Source organism: Acinonyx jubatus, chromosome D3, assembly GCF_027475565.1.
Source record: "Acinonyx jubatus isolate Ajub_Pintada_27869175 chromosome D3, VMU_Ajub_asm_v1.0, whole genome shotgun sequence".
Lineage (NCBI taxonomy): Eukaryota > Metazoa > Chordata > Mammalia > Carnivora > Felidae > Acinonyx > Acinonyx jubatus.
In genome coordinates, this window is record NC_069392.1 from 6,364,685 (window position 1) to 6,384,432 (window position 19,748).

At 38.8% G+C, this 19,748-nt stretch overlaps 1 protein-coding gene across 5 annotated transcripts in view; it reads left to right on the forward strand.

Annotated features, from left to right (window-relative positions):
- SBNO1 (strawberry notch homolog 1) overlaps positions 1-19,748 on the forward strand; it is a 57,698-nt gene that overhangs the window by 14,682 nt on the left and 23,268 nt on the right. For 4 of the 5 annotated variants that reach the window (XM_027044291.2, XM_027044293.2, XM_027044294.2 and 1 more), the window contains 16 exons: positions 577-677; positions 4,775-4,871; positions 7,193-7,353; positions 8,329-8,462; positions 8,665-8,755; positions 10,212-10,373; positions 11,250-11,385; positions 11,466-11,571; positions 11,707-11,860; positions 12,838-13,020; positions 13,538-13,635; positions 14,733-14,884; positions 16,851-17,048; positions 17,461-17,628; positions 17,739-17,914; positions 18,383-18,514. In XM_027044291.2, coding sequence (XP_026900092.1) covers positions 577-677; positions 4,775-4,871; positions 7,193-7,353; positions 8,329-8,462; positions 8,665-8,755; positions 10,212-10,373; positions 11,250-11,385; positions 11,466-11,571; positions 11,707-11,860; positions 12,838-13,020; positions 13,538-13,635; positions 14,733-14,884; positions 16,851-17,048; positions 17,461-17,628; positions 17,739-17,914; positions 18,383-18,514 — 2,249 coding nt within the window. The remainder of the gene's footprint in view (positions 1-576; positions 678-4,774; positions 4,872-7,192; positions 7,354-8,328; positions 8,463-8,664; positions 8,756-10,211; positions 10,374-11,249; positions 11,386-11,465; positions 11,572-11,706; positions 11,861-12,837; positions 13,021-13,537; positions 13,636-14,732; positions 14,885-16,850; positions 17,049-17,460; positions 17,629-17,738; positions 17,915-18,382; positions 18,515-19,748) is intronic. The other variant, XM_027044292.2, reaches the window with a different exon arrangement.

The following is a 19,748-nucleotide window of genomic DNA, read 5'->3' on the forward strand; positions in this document are numbered from 1 at the left end:
GGCCTAGTACTGACATTGAAGGATTCAGTTCTCTTGCTGTATGTAAAAAAGAGTTTGCAAACCACTGGTATAGAAGAAGAAAAAATTCATTGTTCGGATCTTTGAGGAGAGGAGGAATGTAGAATTTCCAAATTTTTTTCTTTTTTCCTTCCAAGAAAGAATTATTTTGCCTTGAAAGCAAGTATCAACTCAGGTGAGATTGATTCTGTCTTGGTGATAATACCAAGTTTTGTGGGGTTTTTTGATGAACCAAGTGAAGTGTCCCAAAGTAATGCTAGCTTTTGGTGTTTGTGTTGAAAGAAACTATCAAATATTCTGATTAAGGTGTCTTTTTGATAGTTTTCAAGTTTCCTGTACACGCTTATCCGTTTAAGGTAACTTGTTTTCTAAGGTTAATTCTTACCTCCACGATAACACATTGCCTTGCATGTTTTTATCCTTATGCTTAATTTAAGGTAGTGATAAGCAGATCGGTATTTTTTCATTTGTGAAGTGGGTAAACTACTGAGTTTTTAAAAAACTGTTGGAAAAGAAATTCAGAAATCGTTCTAAAATGTAATGACTCTTCCCCCTCAGCTGATGTAAGCAATGGTACCGTAAAGAAGGAGTCTTCTAATAAAGAAGTAGCGAGAATATGGATAAACGACATGAAAATGAGGAGTTTTTCCCCAACCATGGTGAGTTTTAAAAGCTGTATCTGTATTGTGTTCCATGGAAGTACACTTGGCTAAAAGTACTCTAAAACAACCCTCAGAAAACTTTTTTGGGGTGAAGGGGGGCTACTCAACTGCATAAACTAATGAGTAAGCATTAAATCTCACTGAAGTAAACTAACATACTGACCAAGGTGATAATAACTTGCATATTTGATAGGGTGTAGTATTACACGCGGTACTCAGATCCTTTTTGTGTGGATCTCATCTGGTAGACAAAGATAATGTGAGTTAACCAAAAGTGTTTGATAACTGTCCATTTTAGGATTGAACTTGCATGTATAGCTAGTTCTGAGCTGTCAGATCATATAATGTTGTAGTTACAAGTAATCTTTTTCCTTATAGTTTGGAAATGTTGTATGTTTTGGGCTAATTAATTCTGTACATTTATTTCATTGCTGTGTATAACACTGCATGTGTTTGGTGGGTTTGTACAAGAGGTATACTACATGGTTCCCCCTTCCATAATCACACAATTTGACAAGCACATGGTGTAAGTAGTAATAGAAGGTACAGCAAAAAGTACATTGGGACAGTCACAATTAGGGTTATGACTTTGGAGGAAGAGGAGGTCTCCCTGGACTCACATGGCCTGAGAAGATTTCATTTTGTGGCAGAGATATAATGGAGATTGGGTGTTGAGTTTGGAGAGACTGTAGGAGGGCATTTTAGGAAGGGAGCTAATGCATTGGCACAGAGGAGACGGCTATATGTTTAGGTGACCGTAAGCCATGAGGAAGTTCAAATAGTTGGATTTGGCACTTTGGAGGGTTCTGAGTTGAGTTTGAAAGATTTGGACTTGGTGCAGCACCAGTCGGGGCCACTAGAAGTGGAGGATCCTGTTAGTGACTCAGGATGGGTTGGTGGGGGGAAGACCCTTTGGTTAAGTACTCCAGAAGGAAGTATTAGAAATTAAACTTGGGGGACTACAAAGAGAGTGATTGGAACAAGGTGAGAGGGAAGAAAAAAAGGAAAACATGTAACAATCCCAGAGGATTGTTAAGACTTGGGGACAGAATAAGGAACTGGAGACACAGCACAGCCGTCTGTGCCTGAGGTTTTGAACAGGGACTAGGAGAGTGAATGCTGGCCGGACCCAGTTTACTTAATAGTTGTGTGCCAGCAACTTACATGGAAGTTGATTTTTAGAAAATACAATTGCGTTTTTCTTTTTTTAATTTTTTTAAAGTTTATTTTTGAGAGAGAGAGAACCAGCCAGGGAGGGGCAGAGAATGGGGGACAGAAGATCCCAGGCGGGCTCTGTTCTGACAGCAGACAGCCCCGTGAATGGCTCGAACTCATGAACCATGAGATCATGACAACCCAAGTCTGACACTTAACCAACTGAGCCACCTAGGTACCCTGAGATTGCATTTTTCTTTAAAAAATGTATGTAGTACTCAGGTTCCCAGTTCAGCTTATGTTTGCCCATAATATGCCAGAAGTTCTTTGTTGTCCTTGCAGTTAAGAAACCTCTACAGGGAGTGCCTGGGTGGCTTCAGCTCAGGTCATGATCTCTCGATTCGTGAGTTCAAGCCCTGCATGGGGCTCTCTGCACAGAGCACGCTTCAGATACTCTGTCTCCTTCTCTCTCTGCCCCTCCCCCGCTCGTGGTTTTTCTCTCTCTCTCAAAAATAAATATTAAAAAAAAAAAGAGGGGCACCTGGGTGGCTCAGTTGGTTGAGCATCCAGCTTTGGCTCAGGTCATGATCCCACAGTTTGTGGGTTCAAGCTCCACGTCGGGCTCTGTGCTGACAGCGTGGAGCTTGCTTGGAATTCTCTCTCTCTCTCTCTCTCTCTCTCTCTCTCTCTCTCTCTCTCTCTCTGTGTCTCTCTGTCTGCCCCTATCCTACTCATTCTCTCCCTCCCTCCGTCCCTCCTTCTCTCTCTCCCTCAAAACCAATAAACTTTAAAAAAAAAAAAAAAAGAAAGAAACATCTAACGGGCGCCTGACTGGCTCAGTCAGTGGAGCATGTGACTCTTGATCTTGAGGTCTTGAGTTCTGGCCCCACGTTGGGCATAGAGCTTACTTTAAAAAAAAAAATCTGTATCTCTAGCAGAGATCACAAACTGGTAGACTGTGGACCAAAGCCAGTTGACAAATGTGTTTTGTTGGGTGGGACTCCACAGTATTTTGAAAAAATTTGAATTTGTTGCTACCACATAAAAATCCTCTGATTTCCAGGTTCTCCTGAAAAACAGGAGTACCTGACGACCGTGGGCCCACATTCCCACCTGAACAGGCTTCTGGCTGAGTAGGAACGTGGACTTTGTGTGTTGGGTGGGCGTTCCGCAGGTACCACAGTCTCCCCACTCCCCCTCATTTATCTCCTTGACCTGAAGCTTGGGGACCCTCAGTTGCCTTTTTATTGGTTTTGAAATTTACCTGTGTGTCCCTGGATTTTGTGACCAGACAGTAGACCAGCTTATCTTCCAGTTAACACTCTCGGTGATTTTTTTTTTTTTTTTTTTTTTTTTAAATTCAGGTAAGGGAAGATAAGATAGAGGGAGAGGGAAGGAGGCTGGTCATTTAGCATAGTATGCATTCTTTTTTTTTTTTTTTCAATGTTTTGTGTTTTATTTATTTTTGAGAGAGAGAGCATGAGTGGGGGAGGAGCTGAGAGAGGAGGACAGGATCTGAAGCGGGCTCTGCACTGACAGCAGAGAGCCCGATATGGGGCTTGAACTCATGAACTGGGAGATCATGACCTGCAGTCGGAAGCCCAACCCACTGAGCTCCCCAGGTCCCCTAGTCTTATTTGATAACGTGGGGAAAGGGCTGAAGGTGGGATGGGGAAGACACAGAATTTAAGTGATTTAAGCAAGGCCACACAAATTAACAGCAGAATGAGGATTTGTATGTGTTTCCTTGCCAACCCCACTTTGTCTCCGGTTTCTCAAATTGAGTTTTATTTTGGCATACTTTCTAAGAACATTCGGAACTTTTTTGGATTTTTTTCCTAAGGATTCCATGGATTGATGTTGATTGGATGTTTATGTACCATCTCCCTCTTCCTTCCCACTTTTATTGAGCATCTGTTTGCCATCATAACTCTAGACAAAATAAAAAGAAATCGAAGAGCCTGCCCTTACCTTTCAAAGTTTTGTTATCCTTGGCGTTGCCTGTAGGCCCTGACTGGCTTCTCTCTCTCTCTTTTTTTTTTCCCCCTCCTTTTCTGGATATACTGGATTTCACAGATTTTTCTCTATAGTCTTTCTTGAACAAGCACATTAATAAATATCTTTGGTGTTGGTTTACTTGTAGTGAAAAGAGGCTTGTTCAGGGGCTTTCTATTCCCCTATTTCTCCCTACCGCTCCTCCTTTAAGATTCTGTGAAGAAAAAAAGGAACATGTGATTGGTAACCATTCGCACAAGTTGTCTAGGACAGGCTGGCTTTATTCTAGTTTTCCTGGTGTACTTAACTAATAGCTCCCCATTTCATTTTCACGTGTGCCAAGGATTAGAGAGTAAGTGATATGGCTTTCTTGTATGTGATTGTTGTGTTTGTGGAGACACAGATGTCTGAAGTAAATGCTCCGTCCTTCAGAAGAACCTTTAAATCCAGAGTTTTCTGGGGTTTTAGTTTCAATGTCCGAGGGAGAGAAGACAGGTGACGTGAAGGTTCACTAAAATGAGGGTGGGATGTGTGGCTTCAGTGGTTTCTGCCATTGATGTTGTAGGATGAGCTGCTGGGGCTCATCCACCTTCCTTCCTAAGCCTTTTGGTCCTTCTCTTCCTGGAACTGACAAGGACTGAGGTTAGAAAGAGTTCTGGGCATCAGGGAGGGTGGTAGGCAAAGGGGAAAGTAGTTTGAGAGGTAGTGACTGGAAGGAAGGTGGAGCCCTAAGGTGACCCAGCAGTGTGTTAGAGCTGAGAGTAGGGCATGGATTATCTTTGCTCATCAGAGAAGCACGGAAGAACCAAAGTATGATCCAGCTTTGAGGGAACATAGAAGAGGAATGTCATGTTTCCAAGACTGAAGATTGCTAGTATTCCTACAGAGGAGTTTTCCTGTGTGTTGGCTGGACCTCCAGTCTCTGATCATGCTCTATGTTACAGAAGGTCCCTGTTGTGAAAGAGGAAGATGAACCAGAGGAGGAAGATGAAGAAGAAATGGGTCATGCAGAAACCTACGCAGAATATATGCCAATAAAATGTATGTCTTTGGGATTTGTCAAAATGATGAAAGACTTTTGGGTTCCTCTTGAACTTAAGTAACTTTCCCACACATGTTATTACCTATTAGGATCTATCAATATTGGGTACCTTGGAATTTGACAAGTGTGAGCCTTATAATCTGTTTTAAACTATTACAGGTTTTAAAATATCTAGGTGAAAATTTTACTGGTGTATTTTTTCCTACAGAAAGTTAAAACTGTTTTGGGTTGAAGTCCTTTAAAACTAAGAGTAAAAAAGCTTGGGCTTTATTTTGTTTCAAGTTAATTTTGCTCATGTCAGCAGCAGGTATAAAATCATAGTGAATTATAGAGGCGTAAGTCTGTACCTTAGCTTTATATACTTTATGCAAACAAAAGCACGGGAATCTTGAAAATACAATGTGCTATTTATTTCAATAGTGTACATTAACATTTCTCCCTTTTTGCCGTAACAACCATGTTTTATTTTTTTAGTGACCACTATACTATGTCAAACTGAAAATTAATAGTTTTTAACTTTAGTAGAAAAATGTTCACTTTGGGTGGCTCAGTTGGTTAAGTGCCCGACTCTTGATTTAGGCTCACTCAGGTCACGATCTCATGATTGTGCATTTGAGCCCAGTGGGGCTTCAGTTCGGCATGGAGCTTGCTTGAGATTCTCCCTCTCCCCACCTCCCTCCTGCCTCGAGCATGTACTCCCTCCCTCTCAAAAAAAACCAAATGTTCACTCTCGTTATATGGTGGTGATAAGATGGAAAAAACATACACATGGCTAGAATCTTTTATGTACTCTGAGTTTCTATAAAAAGCCACTAATATTACCACTTGAACTAAAAAATCTGTTTACCAACTGTGTATGGACTTCAAGCTCCCATAATTTTCTGGCCATTTAAAAAGAAATTATTTATTTTTAATGTTTATTTTTGAGAGAGAGCGTGCATGCATGTGAGTGGGAGAGGAGAAGGTGCAGAAAGAGAGAGGAATAGAGAATCTAAAGCGGGCTCCACACTGACAGCAGAGTGCTGGATGTGTGGGGCCTTGAACCCATGAACCATGAAATCATGACCTGAGCCAACATTGGACGCTCAACCTACTGAGCCACCCAGGTGTCACTATTTATTTATTTAAGTTTATTTATGTATTTTGAGAGAGCGAGCCAGGGAAGGACAGGGAGAGAGGGAACCCCCAAGCAGGTCCATGGTGTTAGTACAGAACCCGACTCGGGACTTAATGTCATAAACTGCGAGAACTGAAACCTGAGCTGAAACCCAAGAGTCAGACACCTAATTGACTGAGTCCCCAGGTGCCCCTAAAATGAACTTTAGAAGTAAAAGAAAAACAATTTTTTTAATTAAATTTTATTTTTTAATTTAAATCCAAGTTAGTGAACATACAGTAAAAATAATTGTTTTTTGACGAACTTTAAAGAGCACTTGGCTTGCTCAGCTGGTAGAACATGTAGCTTTTGATTTCAGAGTTGTAAGTTCAAGCCCCACGTGGATGTGGAAGCTACTTAAAAATAATACATACACATATACTTACATACCTGCATACATTTTTAATCTACGAACTTGAGGTTGTGGTATCCGAAATGGGTAGTTTCCCCCTCCCACCCATAATAGTTCATAAAAGGATTGAGAGTTTATCCATGGCCCTTGAAACCAAAGTCAGCAAACTAAATTTGGACTTTTGCTTGTTTTTATAAAGTTTTATTGGAACATAACCATGCGCGTGAGTTTATTTATTTATTGGCTATGGCTGCTTTTACATTGCTACAATTCCGATGTTCAGTAACACCAGATACTCTGCAAAGCTGGAAATATTTATTGTCTGACTATATATAGAAAAGGTTTGCTGACCTCTGTTTAAAGCTATTCACATAATGCATTTTGGGGAATTAGTTGCTGTTTAATTTTATGGCCAAGATTTCCATTAAAATCCCTTTCAAAATAAAATTACATTCCAAACTTTTGTTTCACTGATGCAAGGGAATGATTCATTCAAATAAATTCCCAAATCTAGGATTGTGTTTGTTGCTGTTGGAGAACCTGGTGGTATGAACCAAGTCCATATTTTTCTAGACTTTTTTAATCAGCGGGTCTTTATTTAAAGCATGAGTATTTGATAAATAGGTCCTTTTAGTCAAATTTAAATAGTAATTTACCACCCATCAATGCCTTTATAGAATCCTGAAGTGTATAGTTACTTATTTACTTTTACTTTTTCTATGATAGGAAAAATATGGCAATATCATATAATAAAACTGGAAGTGTTATTACCTAGAAAAATTAAAACGAAGTTTTTTAAATTTTTCGTTCAGTAAAAATTGGCCTACGTCATCCAGATGCTGTAGTGGAAACTAGTTCTTTATCCAGTGTTACTCCTCCTGATGTTTGGTACAAAACATCCATTTCTGAAGAAACCATTGATAATGGCTGGTTATCAGCGTTACAGCTTGAGGCAATTACTTATGCAGCGCAGGTAAGCAATAATATTTCGTAGCTACATACAATATTTATCTTTGAATCCTGGTCCATATAATACAGTTGTTTTAATGCAAAGGTTACGTTTTCCTTGCATGAAAAACTTGTGAATGTGATTTTTATAGAAGTTTCACGTGTCTGATAATTAAAGAGGTAGCATGGATTCAGGAGGTGCGCGTTTCTACTAGAAATGACAAATGTTACAGCCTTTTTGGAATGTGTATTAAAATTAAAAATACATATATCTTAAGGCGCCTGGCTGGCTCAGTCATGCAACTTTTGATCTTGGAGTCATGCAACTCTTGATCTCGGGGTCACGAGTTCAAGCCCCACGTTGGGCGCAGAGCTTGCTTGAAAAAATAACATATGTCCTTTGACCTGACAAGTGTATTATTGGAAGTCTATTCGACAGAACTATTAGATTGAGAACATATATGTTAAGGAGATGGATAGATGGGTGGTTGACTTTGTTTTTGTTTTTGGTGGATGACTGTTGCAGCTTTTTTAACTTTGGTGGTAGAATGCTGGAAAAGACTTAAAAGCCCATACCCTTGTGGGTGTTTGAGTAAACTGTGGTATTAGTGTATGGGTATGGTACTGTCTTTTAAAACCATGAATTAGAGTTATGCTAGTTATCTTGAGAGGGCTTCTGTCGTACTCCATTTCTGTAAAATAAGTAATGGCCAAACAGCTAACCATCCCCCATGTTTATGTGTGATTAAAAGTTTGTATTTGACTCTGCAAGCATTGAAACAGGTATGGGAGAATGCTCACCAGTTTGTTGACTTCAGTTACCTGGTGCATGTGAGTGTGGCAAGAAACAATACTTAGTAAATATAAAGAAAGTATTCATACTAAGCCAAAGTGTATGTCATTTGTATACGCATAAATCACATTAATATTTTCCTGTTTAAAAGACTGATGGCTAAGGTATTTGAAGGAGTAGATTAATTATCAACTTTCTCTTTTTTAGCAACATGAAACATTCCTACCTAATGGAGATCGTGCTGGCTTCTTAATAGGTGATGGTGCTGGTGTAGGAAAAGGAAGGACGATAGCAGGAATCATCTATGAAAATTATTTGTTGAGTAGAAAAAGAGCATTATGGTAAGTAAGTGCCAAAGACTGTGTAAGCTTTCTTTTGTGAATAATTACTTACGCATGTGAGATGGGTTTTATTACTGAGTAGGTGTATTTTTTAAGTGTCGAGGCCTGGTTTTATTTATCCTGAGTACTGCTAGATTCATGGAATTTGCATTTAATTTGTGTGTGTGTGTGTGTTTTTTTTCTTTTCTTTTTTATGTGGCAGGTTCAGTGTTTCAAATGACTTGAAGTATGATGCTGAAAGAGATTTGAGGGATATTGGAGCAAAAAACATTTTGGTTCATTCATTAAATAAGGTATGAAAGTTTTCTATTCAGTCATTCAGTAAATATTGATTCATCTGTGAGATTGGAATAATAACAGGTTCTACTTTGTAGAGTTACAAAGATCAAGTGAGTTATTTTACAGAAAGCATTAGTTGAGGGCTAGCCATTCTCATTGGGTTGTGGATTACTGTATGTCAGCTACTGTGCCAGGTACGGTTGGGTGGTGACAAACAAAATAGGCCTTGTCTCTGTCGTTACGGAGTTTATTCTCAGTCTTCAGTGTTGGTCTTTGTTTCTGAGGTGACTTTATATGCTGAAGCTCACAGCTGTGTGTAGAAGGGTGCACTGTAGTAAAGCTGTGTGGACAGGTAGTGTGCCCATCACAGCACATAGGGAATTGTTGACTTTTGGAGACTGATTTGGAGATTTGTCTGGTAGATTTGTGTATCTGTACCTGCGTTTATGTAAGAACAATACTGTCAAGTGGAAGAAAATGTGGGTAGGTATCTAAAGCAGTTTAATGTGATAAGAATCTTCATGTTCGTTTAGCAAACCCTTACTGACCTCCTCCTGTGCACCAACTGCTGGAGTTACCAGGGTGGAATAGACAGACCTGGTTCCTGCAGGTGCCTCCCTGTTAGCCTTTTGAAAATAAGTAAGGACAAGCATTCCATGTGGCCCTAAGTTGGTTCAGTGTTGCCTTGCTCATCATCGGCTCTTTGGGGGGGTATGACTGAGTGGATTGGTGGTGCTGGTTCTTGAATTGATAACCGACAGCTCAAACTAAAAAACTGACTGGCATAGCTCGTTATATATGACACAGGACTGACAGTGACTTGGCATATAGCAAGTGCACAATAAATATTTGTAAAATGAATATCGTGACTTCTTTCTTAGAGGGGAGCTTGGTTTATAACCTTTCGGCTTTTTGTTTTGTTTTTGAGAGAGGGAGTAGGGGAGGGACAGGGAGAGAGGAGAGAATCTTAGGCAGGCTCTACATCCAGCACAGAGCCCCATGCGGGGCTTGATCCCATGGTGGCGAAATCATGACATGAATTGAAATCCAGAGTAGGATGTTTAACTGACTTAGCCACCCAGGAGCCCCTGTAATCTTTTGTTGTTGTTGATAGAAGTTTTTTGAGGAGGGCCTGGGTGGCTCCCTGCTGGGTGTGGAGCCTGCTTAGGGGAGTCTTTTCTTCTCCCTCTGCCCCTCCCCTGCCAGCACTCTCTCAAAAAAAAAAAAGGTTTTTGAGACTTTAATGAAAACTGGATCCTTATGTCATGAAGTTATGTGTGTGTGTACGTACATACATACAATGGTACGTGTGTGTGTATACGTATGTAGAAGAAATTTTGTGTATGGTCTTAGGGGTCCTTTGACTTCCCTAAAACCCATGATAGACTCACCAGTTTCCTGCTATAGAAGCTTAGGTAAGATAAATGTTTCAGAGAAAAAAGTATATTTATAACTTTTTTTCTTTTTTAGTTTAAATATGGAAAAATTTCTTCCAAACATAACGGGAGCGTGAAAAAGGGTGTTATTTTTGCTACCTATTCTTCCCTTATTGGTGAAAGTCAGTCTGGTGGTAAATACAAAACTAGATTAAAACAACTTCTGCATTGGTGTGGTGATGACTTCGATGGAGTGGTATCCTTTTCAATAAATGTTTTTATGTTTTTTAATGACACAAAAGTGCATGTGAGAATAAACCTTTGGAAAACTACATCCTGAGGTTAACTGCAATTGCTGGGATGAGAGCTTTTAGGATAGCTCAGCATCCAAGGGGTCAGAAAGTTGATTCTGTTTTGTAGTTGCCATATAGGAGGCCAGTATGTAAGCTCCTGGTTTAGGGAAATGTTAAGAGGTGTGGGATGTGATGAATGCTATATTCCTCTTTTTGGGGATTCACGGTGCATATTGATATAGTAAAGCACCTGAGACGACTAAGGGGAAAAAACTGAACTTAGTGATGTTCAAGCCTGTTTACCCATGGCAAACCTTTTGCTGTCCTGCATGAGGAATGCCAGTTTTTAAAATGCTCATTAAGTTAGTTACCAATTGTACTTCTACTTAGAGAATTTGCCAAAATTGTGTGGTGGACCTTTCTTGCCAGGGTGGATCCTTTCCTCCATTCTAATCAAGAATTAAATATCAGGTTAATAGAAATACCCAAATCAGAGGTTGCTTCTGAGACTTGAAAGGGAGGGGTTACGTCAAAGAGAGGCATGTAGAGGGCTTCATTTATGTTTGTGATCTTAAAAAGAATCTGAGGCCAGTAAGGTAAAATGTTATAGGTTTTACAAAGCTGTATGATGGGTATGTTGGTATTATTTTAAAAAGTTAATGCTCAGGGGCTTATTATCCGTGGCAGCTCTCCCTTCCTGATTATCTTGAACTTGGCCCACTCCTCTACCACAGAAATTTGGGATGTTCCCCAAGACCTTAAGGAAATAAAAGTTAAGTCTTCTTTAAAGATTAGAAATACCTGCTACTGTGATATGTTCCTTAATTCACTCTGTACAGATAGTCTTTGACGAATGCCATAAAGCAAAAAACTTATGTCCTGTTGGTTCTTCGAAGCCAACCAAGACAGGCTTGGCAGTTTTAGAGCTTCAGAACAAATTGCCAAAGGCCAGAGTTGTTTATGCTAGTGCCACTGGTGAGTTGTTATTTTATTTGAAAGATACATGTGTGAGTTATTTATTCAGCTATAACATGTTTTGTTTTGGGATTTTTCAGGTGCTTCTGAACCACGAAACATGGCCTATATGAACCGTCTTGGAATATGGGGTGAGGGAACTCCATTTAGAGAATTCAGTGATTTTATCCAAGCAGTAGAACGGAGGTAAGGTAGTTTACGGTATACGCTATTTGTTCTCAGTTGCAGTTTAAAAGAGGTGTTACTGCTAAAACCTTTTCCGCTTATATTAAAGCCCTACTATATTTAATGATAGTTACTGTGTGTTTTAATTTTATTCAGAGGTGTTGGTGCCATGGAAATAGTTGCTATGGATATGAAACTTAGAGGAATGTACATTGCTCGACAGCTGAGCTTTACTGGAGTGACCTTCAAAATTGAGGAAGTTCTTCTTTCTCAGAGCTATGTGAAAATGTATAACAAAGCAGTCAAGCTGGTGAGAAGTTATTTCTTAATTCCTAGTATTTTTAATGTCTGTCAGCCCACAAGAGTATATTTTGCTGTAAAACAACAGATAAATCACCAGATCCTTACTTTCCTATTTTCTAAGCTTTCTCTTTGTTAAAGTAATTTATTAGGAGAAAAAAGCTATTGGGGAGCCTGGGTAGTTCAGTCGATTGAGTGTCTGACTCTTGATTTCGGCTCAGGTCATGATTCCAGGGTCATGAGATCGAGCCCCGCATCAGGGTCTATGCTGGGTGTGGAGCCTGCTTAAGATTCTTTCTCTCCCCCTCTGCCTCTCTTCACCGCTTGTGCATGTGCGCTTTCTCTCTTTCAAGTAAATATAAATAAATAAAACAACATAAAAAAGCTATTTACAATGGGGTGTCTGGCTGGCTCAGTCAAAGAGCATGTGACTTGATCTTCAGGGTTATGAGTTCGAGCCACATTTAGTGTAGAGATCACTTAAATGCATAAACTTTTTAAAAAGCCATTTATTTAAGTCGCATAGTTTTAAAATTACAGTGTAACTATTCCCTAAAATGACTGTAGTTGCTAAGGAGAGTTTCGAGGCAACTGTGAACATCCTGAAAAACATTTGTTTAGAGCTTCCCAAGCTACTGAAGTTGGTTTATTAAATTAATGTTAAGTAGTCTTGCACCTGACATTATTTTGCTTGAATCGGTCATTTTTAAAAAATGTTTATTTTTGAGAGAGAGACAAAGTACACGAGCGGGGGTGGGGTGGGGGGGAGGCAGAAAGGGAGACAGAGAGAATCCCAAGCAGGCTCCATGCTGTGCACGTAGAGCCTGATGCGGAGCTCGAACTCAGAAACGGTGAGATCATGACCCGAGCCAAAATCAGGAGTCGGACGCTTAACTGAATGAGGCACCCAGGTGCCCCGAATCAGTGATTTTTAAATAATTCACACTTACAGATGAAATATCTAAAATGTTGATTGTGTATCTTCAGTGGGTCATTGCCAGAGAGCGATTTCAGCAAGCTGCAGATCTGATTGATGCTGAGCAACGCATGAAGAAATCCATGTGGGGTCAGTTCTGGTCTGCTCACCAGAGATTTTTCAAATACTTGTGTATAGCATCCAAAGTTAAAAGGGTTGTGCAACTAGCTCGAGAAGAAATCAAGAATGGAAAAGTAAGTTGAAGAACACATTAATAGATTGATTCGTTGGTTATGTTTTCTAGTCTTGTGTGTTCAGGCTTTCTGCTTGGAAAGCCTGCTCTTTCTGAGAGTTGTAAAAGTATTAATGTAGTCAGACTTTAAAATACACATTTCTTTAAAGAATTTAGATAGCTGAAAAGAGTATAAAGAAATAAACCACTATAATTTGGCCATTCATAGATATAACTACTGATGACATGTGGGTATTTATTGCCATACAGTTTTTTCTTTTCAGCAAAATATAGATATACTTGAAGTCCAAAGAACTGAGGCAGGGGCTTTAATTATGTCCACTGCTGTAATCCTATTTCCTAGCTAAGTTTTTTACACATAGTAGCATGCCTCAGATATATACAGAATAAATAAATGAGCACGTATGTACAATAATGGGTCATTCTTGTTTGAAATCCTTTTTCTTAACTAAATATGTAAAATACATCTTAAGAAACCACATGCGTGGTATTATTTATAATTCTGTTTTTCTCTCCAGTGTGTCGTAATTGGTCTGCAGTCGACAGGAGAAGCTAGAACATTAGAAGCCTTGGAGGAGGGTGGAGGAGAATTGAATGATTTCGTTTCAACTGCCAAGTAATGTTTTTGGTTTTAAGTTTTTATTTAGATTAGTTTTAAGTGTTCGCATTTCCTGGAGGCAAAAGTTTTGATTCATCCTTAACATCATTAAAGTTTTTCTGATCTTAGTTTTTGCAGTTCTGTGCGATCCATGACAGTATATCCTTTGGAAAACAACATACGAATGCTCAGTTGTTAAGCATTTTGACAATATTGTGCCCAGTATTTGAACTAATGGAAGGGTATGATTTTTGTCTTGTAGATCTTGGAAATGTGTGACAGCTTGGATTAGTTTCTGTTTTAGTTTCAGCTTTGTGTGTTTGAAATTACCATTATCCACACGAACAATAAGTAGAGTTTGCCCCAGTTTAGTAATCTGTGTATAAAAATTGCACGCAATCATGGGATATTCAAAAAGAGTTTTAAAAAGAAGTTTTTAGACATCATTTCTCAGTTTATTTGCCTACCCTAGCCATGTTAACTGTGGTAGTAAAATTAGCAAAATAACCTTTGCCCCACCTATCTTTTGCCTCAGGCGATATATTCAAGTGGTTCCTTTTAAGGTGGATATAATCCAAAACTGCTTCTAAAAACAAAACATGCACCTACTAATCTGTTGTCTTTTGTACTTATGTGCCTATTACTATGTTGTTTAAAATGGTAGGAGCTAGTCACGGGTGCCTATCAATGGCTAGTCCAAATTGAGATACGCTGTGAATGTAAACACAGGAGATTTCATTCAGAGACTTAAAGTATATGTTTTACATCTCACTGATTGCATTTTGAAATGATACATTGATATATAATAGTAGAATATGTCCTGAAATGTATTATTAAAAAACGTTTGTCTAGTTTTCTTTTACTTTTTAATGTAGTTACTAGAAAATGTAAAAATTGCGTATTTGGCTTGGCCTGAACTTTATTTCAGTTAGCGTTGACCTACAGTATTAAAGTTATTTCAGCTGGATTATCACTGTTTTGTAAAACTGAACAAAGTATACAGTATTTACTTTTTAGGAAATGTATTTTAAAAATACATTCAATAAGACTTTATATATAATAAACTATTTGGCAAACTGAACCACTAATTGTCACTTTTTTTCTCCTATAAACAGAGGAGTGTTGCAGTCACTAATTGAAAAACACTTCCCTGCTCCAGATCGAAAAAAACTGTATAGTTTGTTAGGAATTGATTTGACAGCTCCAAGTAACAATAGTTCACCAAGAGATAGTCCTTGTAAAGAAAATAAAGTGAAGAAGCGGAAAGGTGGGTTTTTTTTTCTTTAAATGATGTTGACAGTAGTGTAAATTTGAGCATTTTGAAGCAGCTATATTTTGGGATTGAGCTGCTTTCCTTAAATTGGCATGTAGTTGTATATTTTCACTCTTGCCTATGTGGTTTTGAACACACAAGTAACTCCCTGTTTTAAATTAGGACTTGAACAATTTGGTGCTAGGCACTATATTAAGCACTGGCCATACATTGTTTCATTTAACCCACAAGGGATCCATATGAAAATAGGTCTTGCTTTTTGTTTTCTAGACAGAGGACACTAAGGCACAGAAAGATTAAGAGGTTAAGGAATCTTCCCAGGTTCACATAGCTAGTGGGCAATACACAGCAAAATCTGGGCCTTGCTATTGTTATAGCTGCATATGCATACATACATATGGTGTTTTTACAGTCTTTAAAGAGTCATTTGTTAATTTATTATTTTTAAGAATACACTCCGTGCTTACTAGACATTTTATAATATGCAAACTTCAGCTTGTGTTTAGATGCTTAGTAAGATGTTTGGCTTTCAGAAGTTAACTTCTCGGGCACCTGGGGGGCTTAGTCGGTTAAGTATCTGACTTCAGCTCAGGTCATGATGTTACCATTTGTGAATTCGAGCCCCGCATTGGGCTCTGTGCTGACAGCTCAGAGCCTGGAGCCTGCTTTGGATTCTGTGTCTCCCTCTGTCTGCCCCTCCCCTGCTCATGCTCTGTCTCTCTTTCTCTCTCTCTCAAAAATAAACATTAAGAAACAAAAGTTAACTTCACAGGCTTTCTCTAGGACAGTGATAACTTCCATTGGAATGTCTGTGATGCTGTGTATTCTAAACACAGTGGCTGATACTTGAGCCTTAATTTTTTTTATCTGTTGTAAGTACATGTTTTTCACATTTTTTAAGTTTATTTTGAAAGAGAAAGCACGCGAGCTGGGGAAGGGCAGGGAGGGTGGAGAGAGAATCCCAAGCAGGGCTCAAACCCACGACTCTAGGATCATGACCTGAGCCAAAATCAAGAGTCAGACACTTAACTGACTGAGCCACCCAAGTGCCCCTACATTTTTAACATGCTTGAAAGTGGGTTGGTTATTATAATTGAGAACATTTTTTTATGGTAGTGGCACAAAAAGTAATGCTGTGTTTTAGAATCAGTGGCCTCTTAAATGGTCGCGTGGTCGTTTCCCTTTGCTGAGTTATGTTCTTACCATATATATCATTAATATGTGAACTTTTAATGGTTTGTTCCAGATCTCTTTTCTGAATATTCAGTAAAATAATTCAAATCAGCACCTTGTTTGATTTCTAAAATGGTGTGTTATAGATTTTTTTTTAAGTATTCCATAAGTTATTTTTTTAAGGTATTTTATTTTTTAAGTACTCTATAAACCTATAATTATTAGGTCTGTTCTCTCAACCTGATATGCAGTTGGATTGTGTGAAAATGCCAGAGATTCTGTTTTGTGTCTGTTGTCCTGAATTTGTTTTGAAACATATATTTAAAGGCAGTCTTGGATATGTATTGACATGTTTCATTTCTTCTTAATAACTAAACTTAACCTGATTTCTTATGGGAGTCTAAAAGGTTAACACTTGTGAGTTTTATGTACTTAAGGAAATGTTTTTCCTCTGTTTTCTCCTGTGATTTAAAAACTTTTTTTCTAATGTTTATTCATTTTTGAGAGACAGAGCACGAGTGAGTGAGGGAGGGGCACACACAGAGAGAGATACAGAATCTGAAGCAGTTTCCAGGCTCTGAGCTGTCAGCATAGAGTCTGACGTGGGGCTTGAGCTCACGAACCATGAGATCATGACCTGAGCCGAAGTTGGATGCTTACCCGACTGAGCCACCTAGGCGTCCCCTCTGTGTTTCTCATTTGAATAACTCATGAGTTAAATGTAATTTTTTGGATATTTAGAATAGTGTGTTTGGGCTGACTGTCTTGTTTGGGGGTTTGAGGGTAGGTGAAGAAATAACCCGAGAAGCCAAAAAAGCACGAAAAGTAGGTGGCCTTACTGGTAGCAGTTCTGATGACAGTGGGAGTGAATCTGACGCGTCTGACCATGAAGAAAGTGACTATGAGAGCTCAAAAAACATGAGTTCCGGAGACGATGATGACTTCAACCCGTTCAGAGATGAGTCTAGTGAGGATGACGAAGACGGTAAGTGTGTCGGTTAAATATAAACTAAAGGATACTTATCTCTGTGTCTGAAATGGGAGATATATATATATATATTTTTTTTCTTTTTCTTTTTTTTTTTCTTTTCCTTTCCCCCCCTGTGCAGTACAAATCATCGCACGGATTCTCATCTTTGCTTGGTGGACAACTCCCAAGCTTGTTTGTCTTTTGGTAGTTTATCTCATTTATGGGAGATGGTGGCCTCCGTTTTGTGTAGTGCTTTTTAACCTCAAACTCTGGCATTGTACCTTATGGTGTGTTGGATGTATTACTGGACCAGTGTAGCTGGTGACAATTATAAGTTACCAGTTAATACAGAAAATTCAAGTGTTACTGCCTTTGAAGATTCTGCTTCGTTCACAAATGATTTGACACATCTCTTCTTAACTTTCAGATCCCTGGTTAATCAGGAAAGATCACAAGAAAAACAAAGATAAAAAAAAAAAGAAAAGTATAGATCCAGATTCTATTCAAAGTGCCTTATTAGCATCAGGTCTTGGATCAAAACGACCTAGTTTTTCATCTACGCCAGTAATTTTGCCTGCTCCTAACAGTGCACCAGGTATCTTAAGAGGAAGCTGGCTTTGTCCTTGAAATGTACTTTTTAAACAAAACATATTTAAACTTTGTACTGATTTTTTTTTTTGTTCTTACCAAATGTGCCTTATCTAGCCAACAGTAACACCAACAGTAACAGTAGCCTTATAACAAGTCAGGATGCTGTGGAAAGAGCCCAGCAGATGAAGAAAGACCTACTTGATAAACTAGAAAAATTAGCTGAAGACCTCCCTCCTAATACCCTGGATGAACTTATTGATGAACTTGGTGGCCCTGAGAATGTTGCTGAGGTAAATATGACTCGATCAGGGCTGTGTCTCTCCTTGGTCTTTTTTTTGTGTTCCTTTTGGCCACTTCCAAAATGCTGAGGAATGAGTGCTATTTTGGATCTCGTAATAATGTGTCTAATTTTCTCTTAGATCTTAGAACCTTGTTCTGTATTTGTCTTCCTAGAGTCAGTGAATTCTTATCCTTAGTATCTGGTGTTTACCCAACACTGATCTGTTACTGCACCTGTCATGCAGCCTTTGTGATCATTGCCCCACATCTGCTTTCTCTGCTGGAATCTGAACTTCTCCAAACCAGAGATTGTATTTCAGTGTTCTCTCCCCCAGGGTGCCTGTGCGGCCCAGGCTGCACAGTACATACTGGCTTCATCATCCCCTTCTGTCCCCCACCACGTTTCTCTAATGAAGGAGTCCTGGGTGTCCTGCGTCTTAATCAGGTAACTTAATTGTAAGGACACTTTGGTTTTTCAGATGACTGGCCGCAAAGGGAGGGTTGTAAGCAATGATGATGGAAGCATATCTTATGAGTCAAGATCTGAACTTGATGTCCCTGTGGAAATACTAAATATTACAGAAAAACAAAGATTTATGGATGGAGATAAGGTATGTTTTTCTGGGATGCTTTTCAATGAAAAGAACAATGCCCATATGTTAAAATTAATGTTTAGGGTTTTTGTTTGGTTTTGTTTTTTCTTTTAAAAGAAACTACATGTGGGGGGGTGGTTCAGTTGGTTAAGCTTCTGACTCTTAATGTCAGCTCAGGTCATCGTCAGAGGGTTGTGGGATTGAGCCCCGTGTTGGGCTGCCAGGATGAACTTTCTTGGGATTCTCTCTCTCCCTCTCTCTTTGCCCCCTCCCTCCACTTCTCTCTCTCAAAATAAATAAACTTTAAAAATAAATAAAAGAAATTGCGTTGCATGTTGTTATTATTCTGTATTTTTTAGTAATTGCACATACTGCACATTTTACATTTTCATTATTTTCTCACAAATTGGATGTAGTAAGTATTTTCTATTGTGCACAAAATTAAATGTGGATCTTAATAACTTTGGAGACTTTCTACATTTTTAATCAGAATATGAAAATACTGAGTTCTCACAGGTCATCTTAATGACTTCACATCTAATGCTACTCTCCAGTGTCAGTCTAATTTTGAGTCTAAAAATACATTTAAGCACACACAGATTCCTGATGGTCTTTGGTTTTGCTGATTCTTACTGCTGTGTCGTGTCATATTAGGGTGATTCTTCTGAATGACGTTTAGATTGGCTTGCATACCTCACCGTTGTGGAGACAGACCTTGGTTGCCTCCAGAGGCTCTTTGTATAGCCTCTTACTGTTAAGTAACCATCAGTCAATTTTGAGATTCTCAGACTAGTTCTTCCCCATTTAGTTGGAATTAACCATAAGCATTTGCTGATGAGATTGCTAAAAAATAGGAGTGGCACTTAAACTTAATTCCTTAATTTAAAAAGTAGAATAAAATCTTAAATCTTTACTCACATTTTTCTTTATATTTCAGTGAGTTTTTCTGCCTTTGCAAATGAAATAATTGAGGATAGTTACCGTTATCAAAGTCTTCTGGAAATACATTTATGTATTTTAAAAATTTATTTATTTTGAGGGAGAGCACGCATGAACAGGGGAGGGGAAGAGAGCCGGAGAAGGAGACTCGTAAGCAGGCTGTCTCCTGTCAGCATGGAGCCCTTCGTGGGGCTCAGTCTCACAACCATGAGATCATGACCTGAACCAATATCAAGAGTCGGATGCTTAACTAACTGAACTGACTGAGCCACCCAGGTGCCCCTTTATAAGTATATTTAAAAGCTCATGCTAC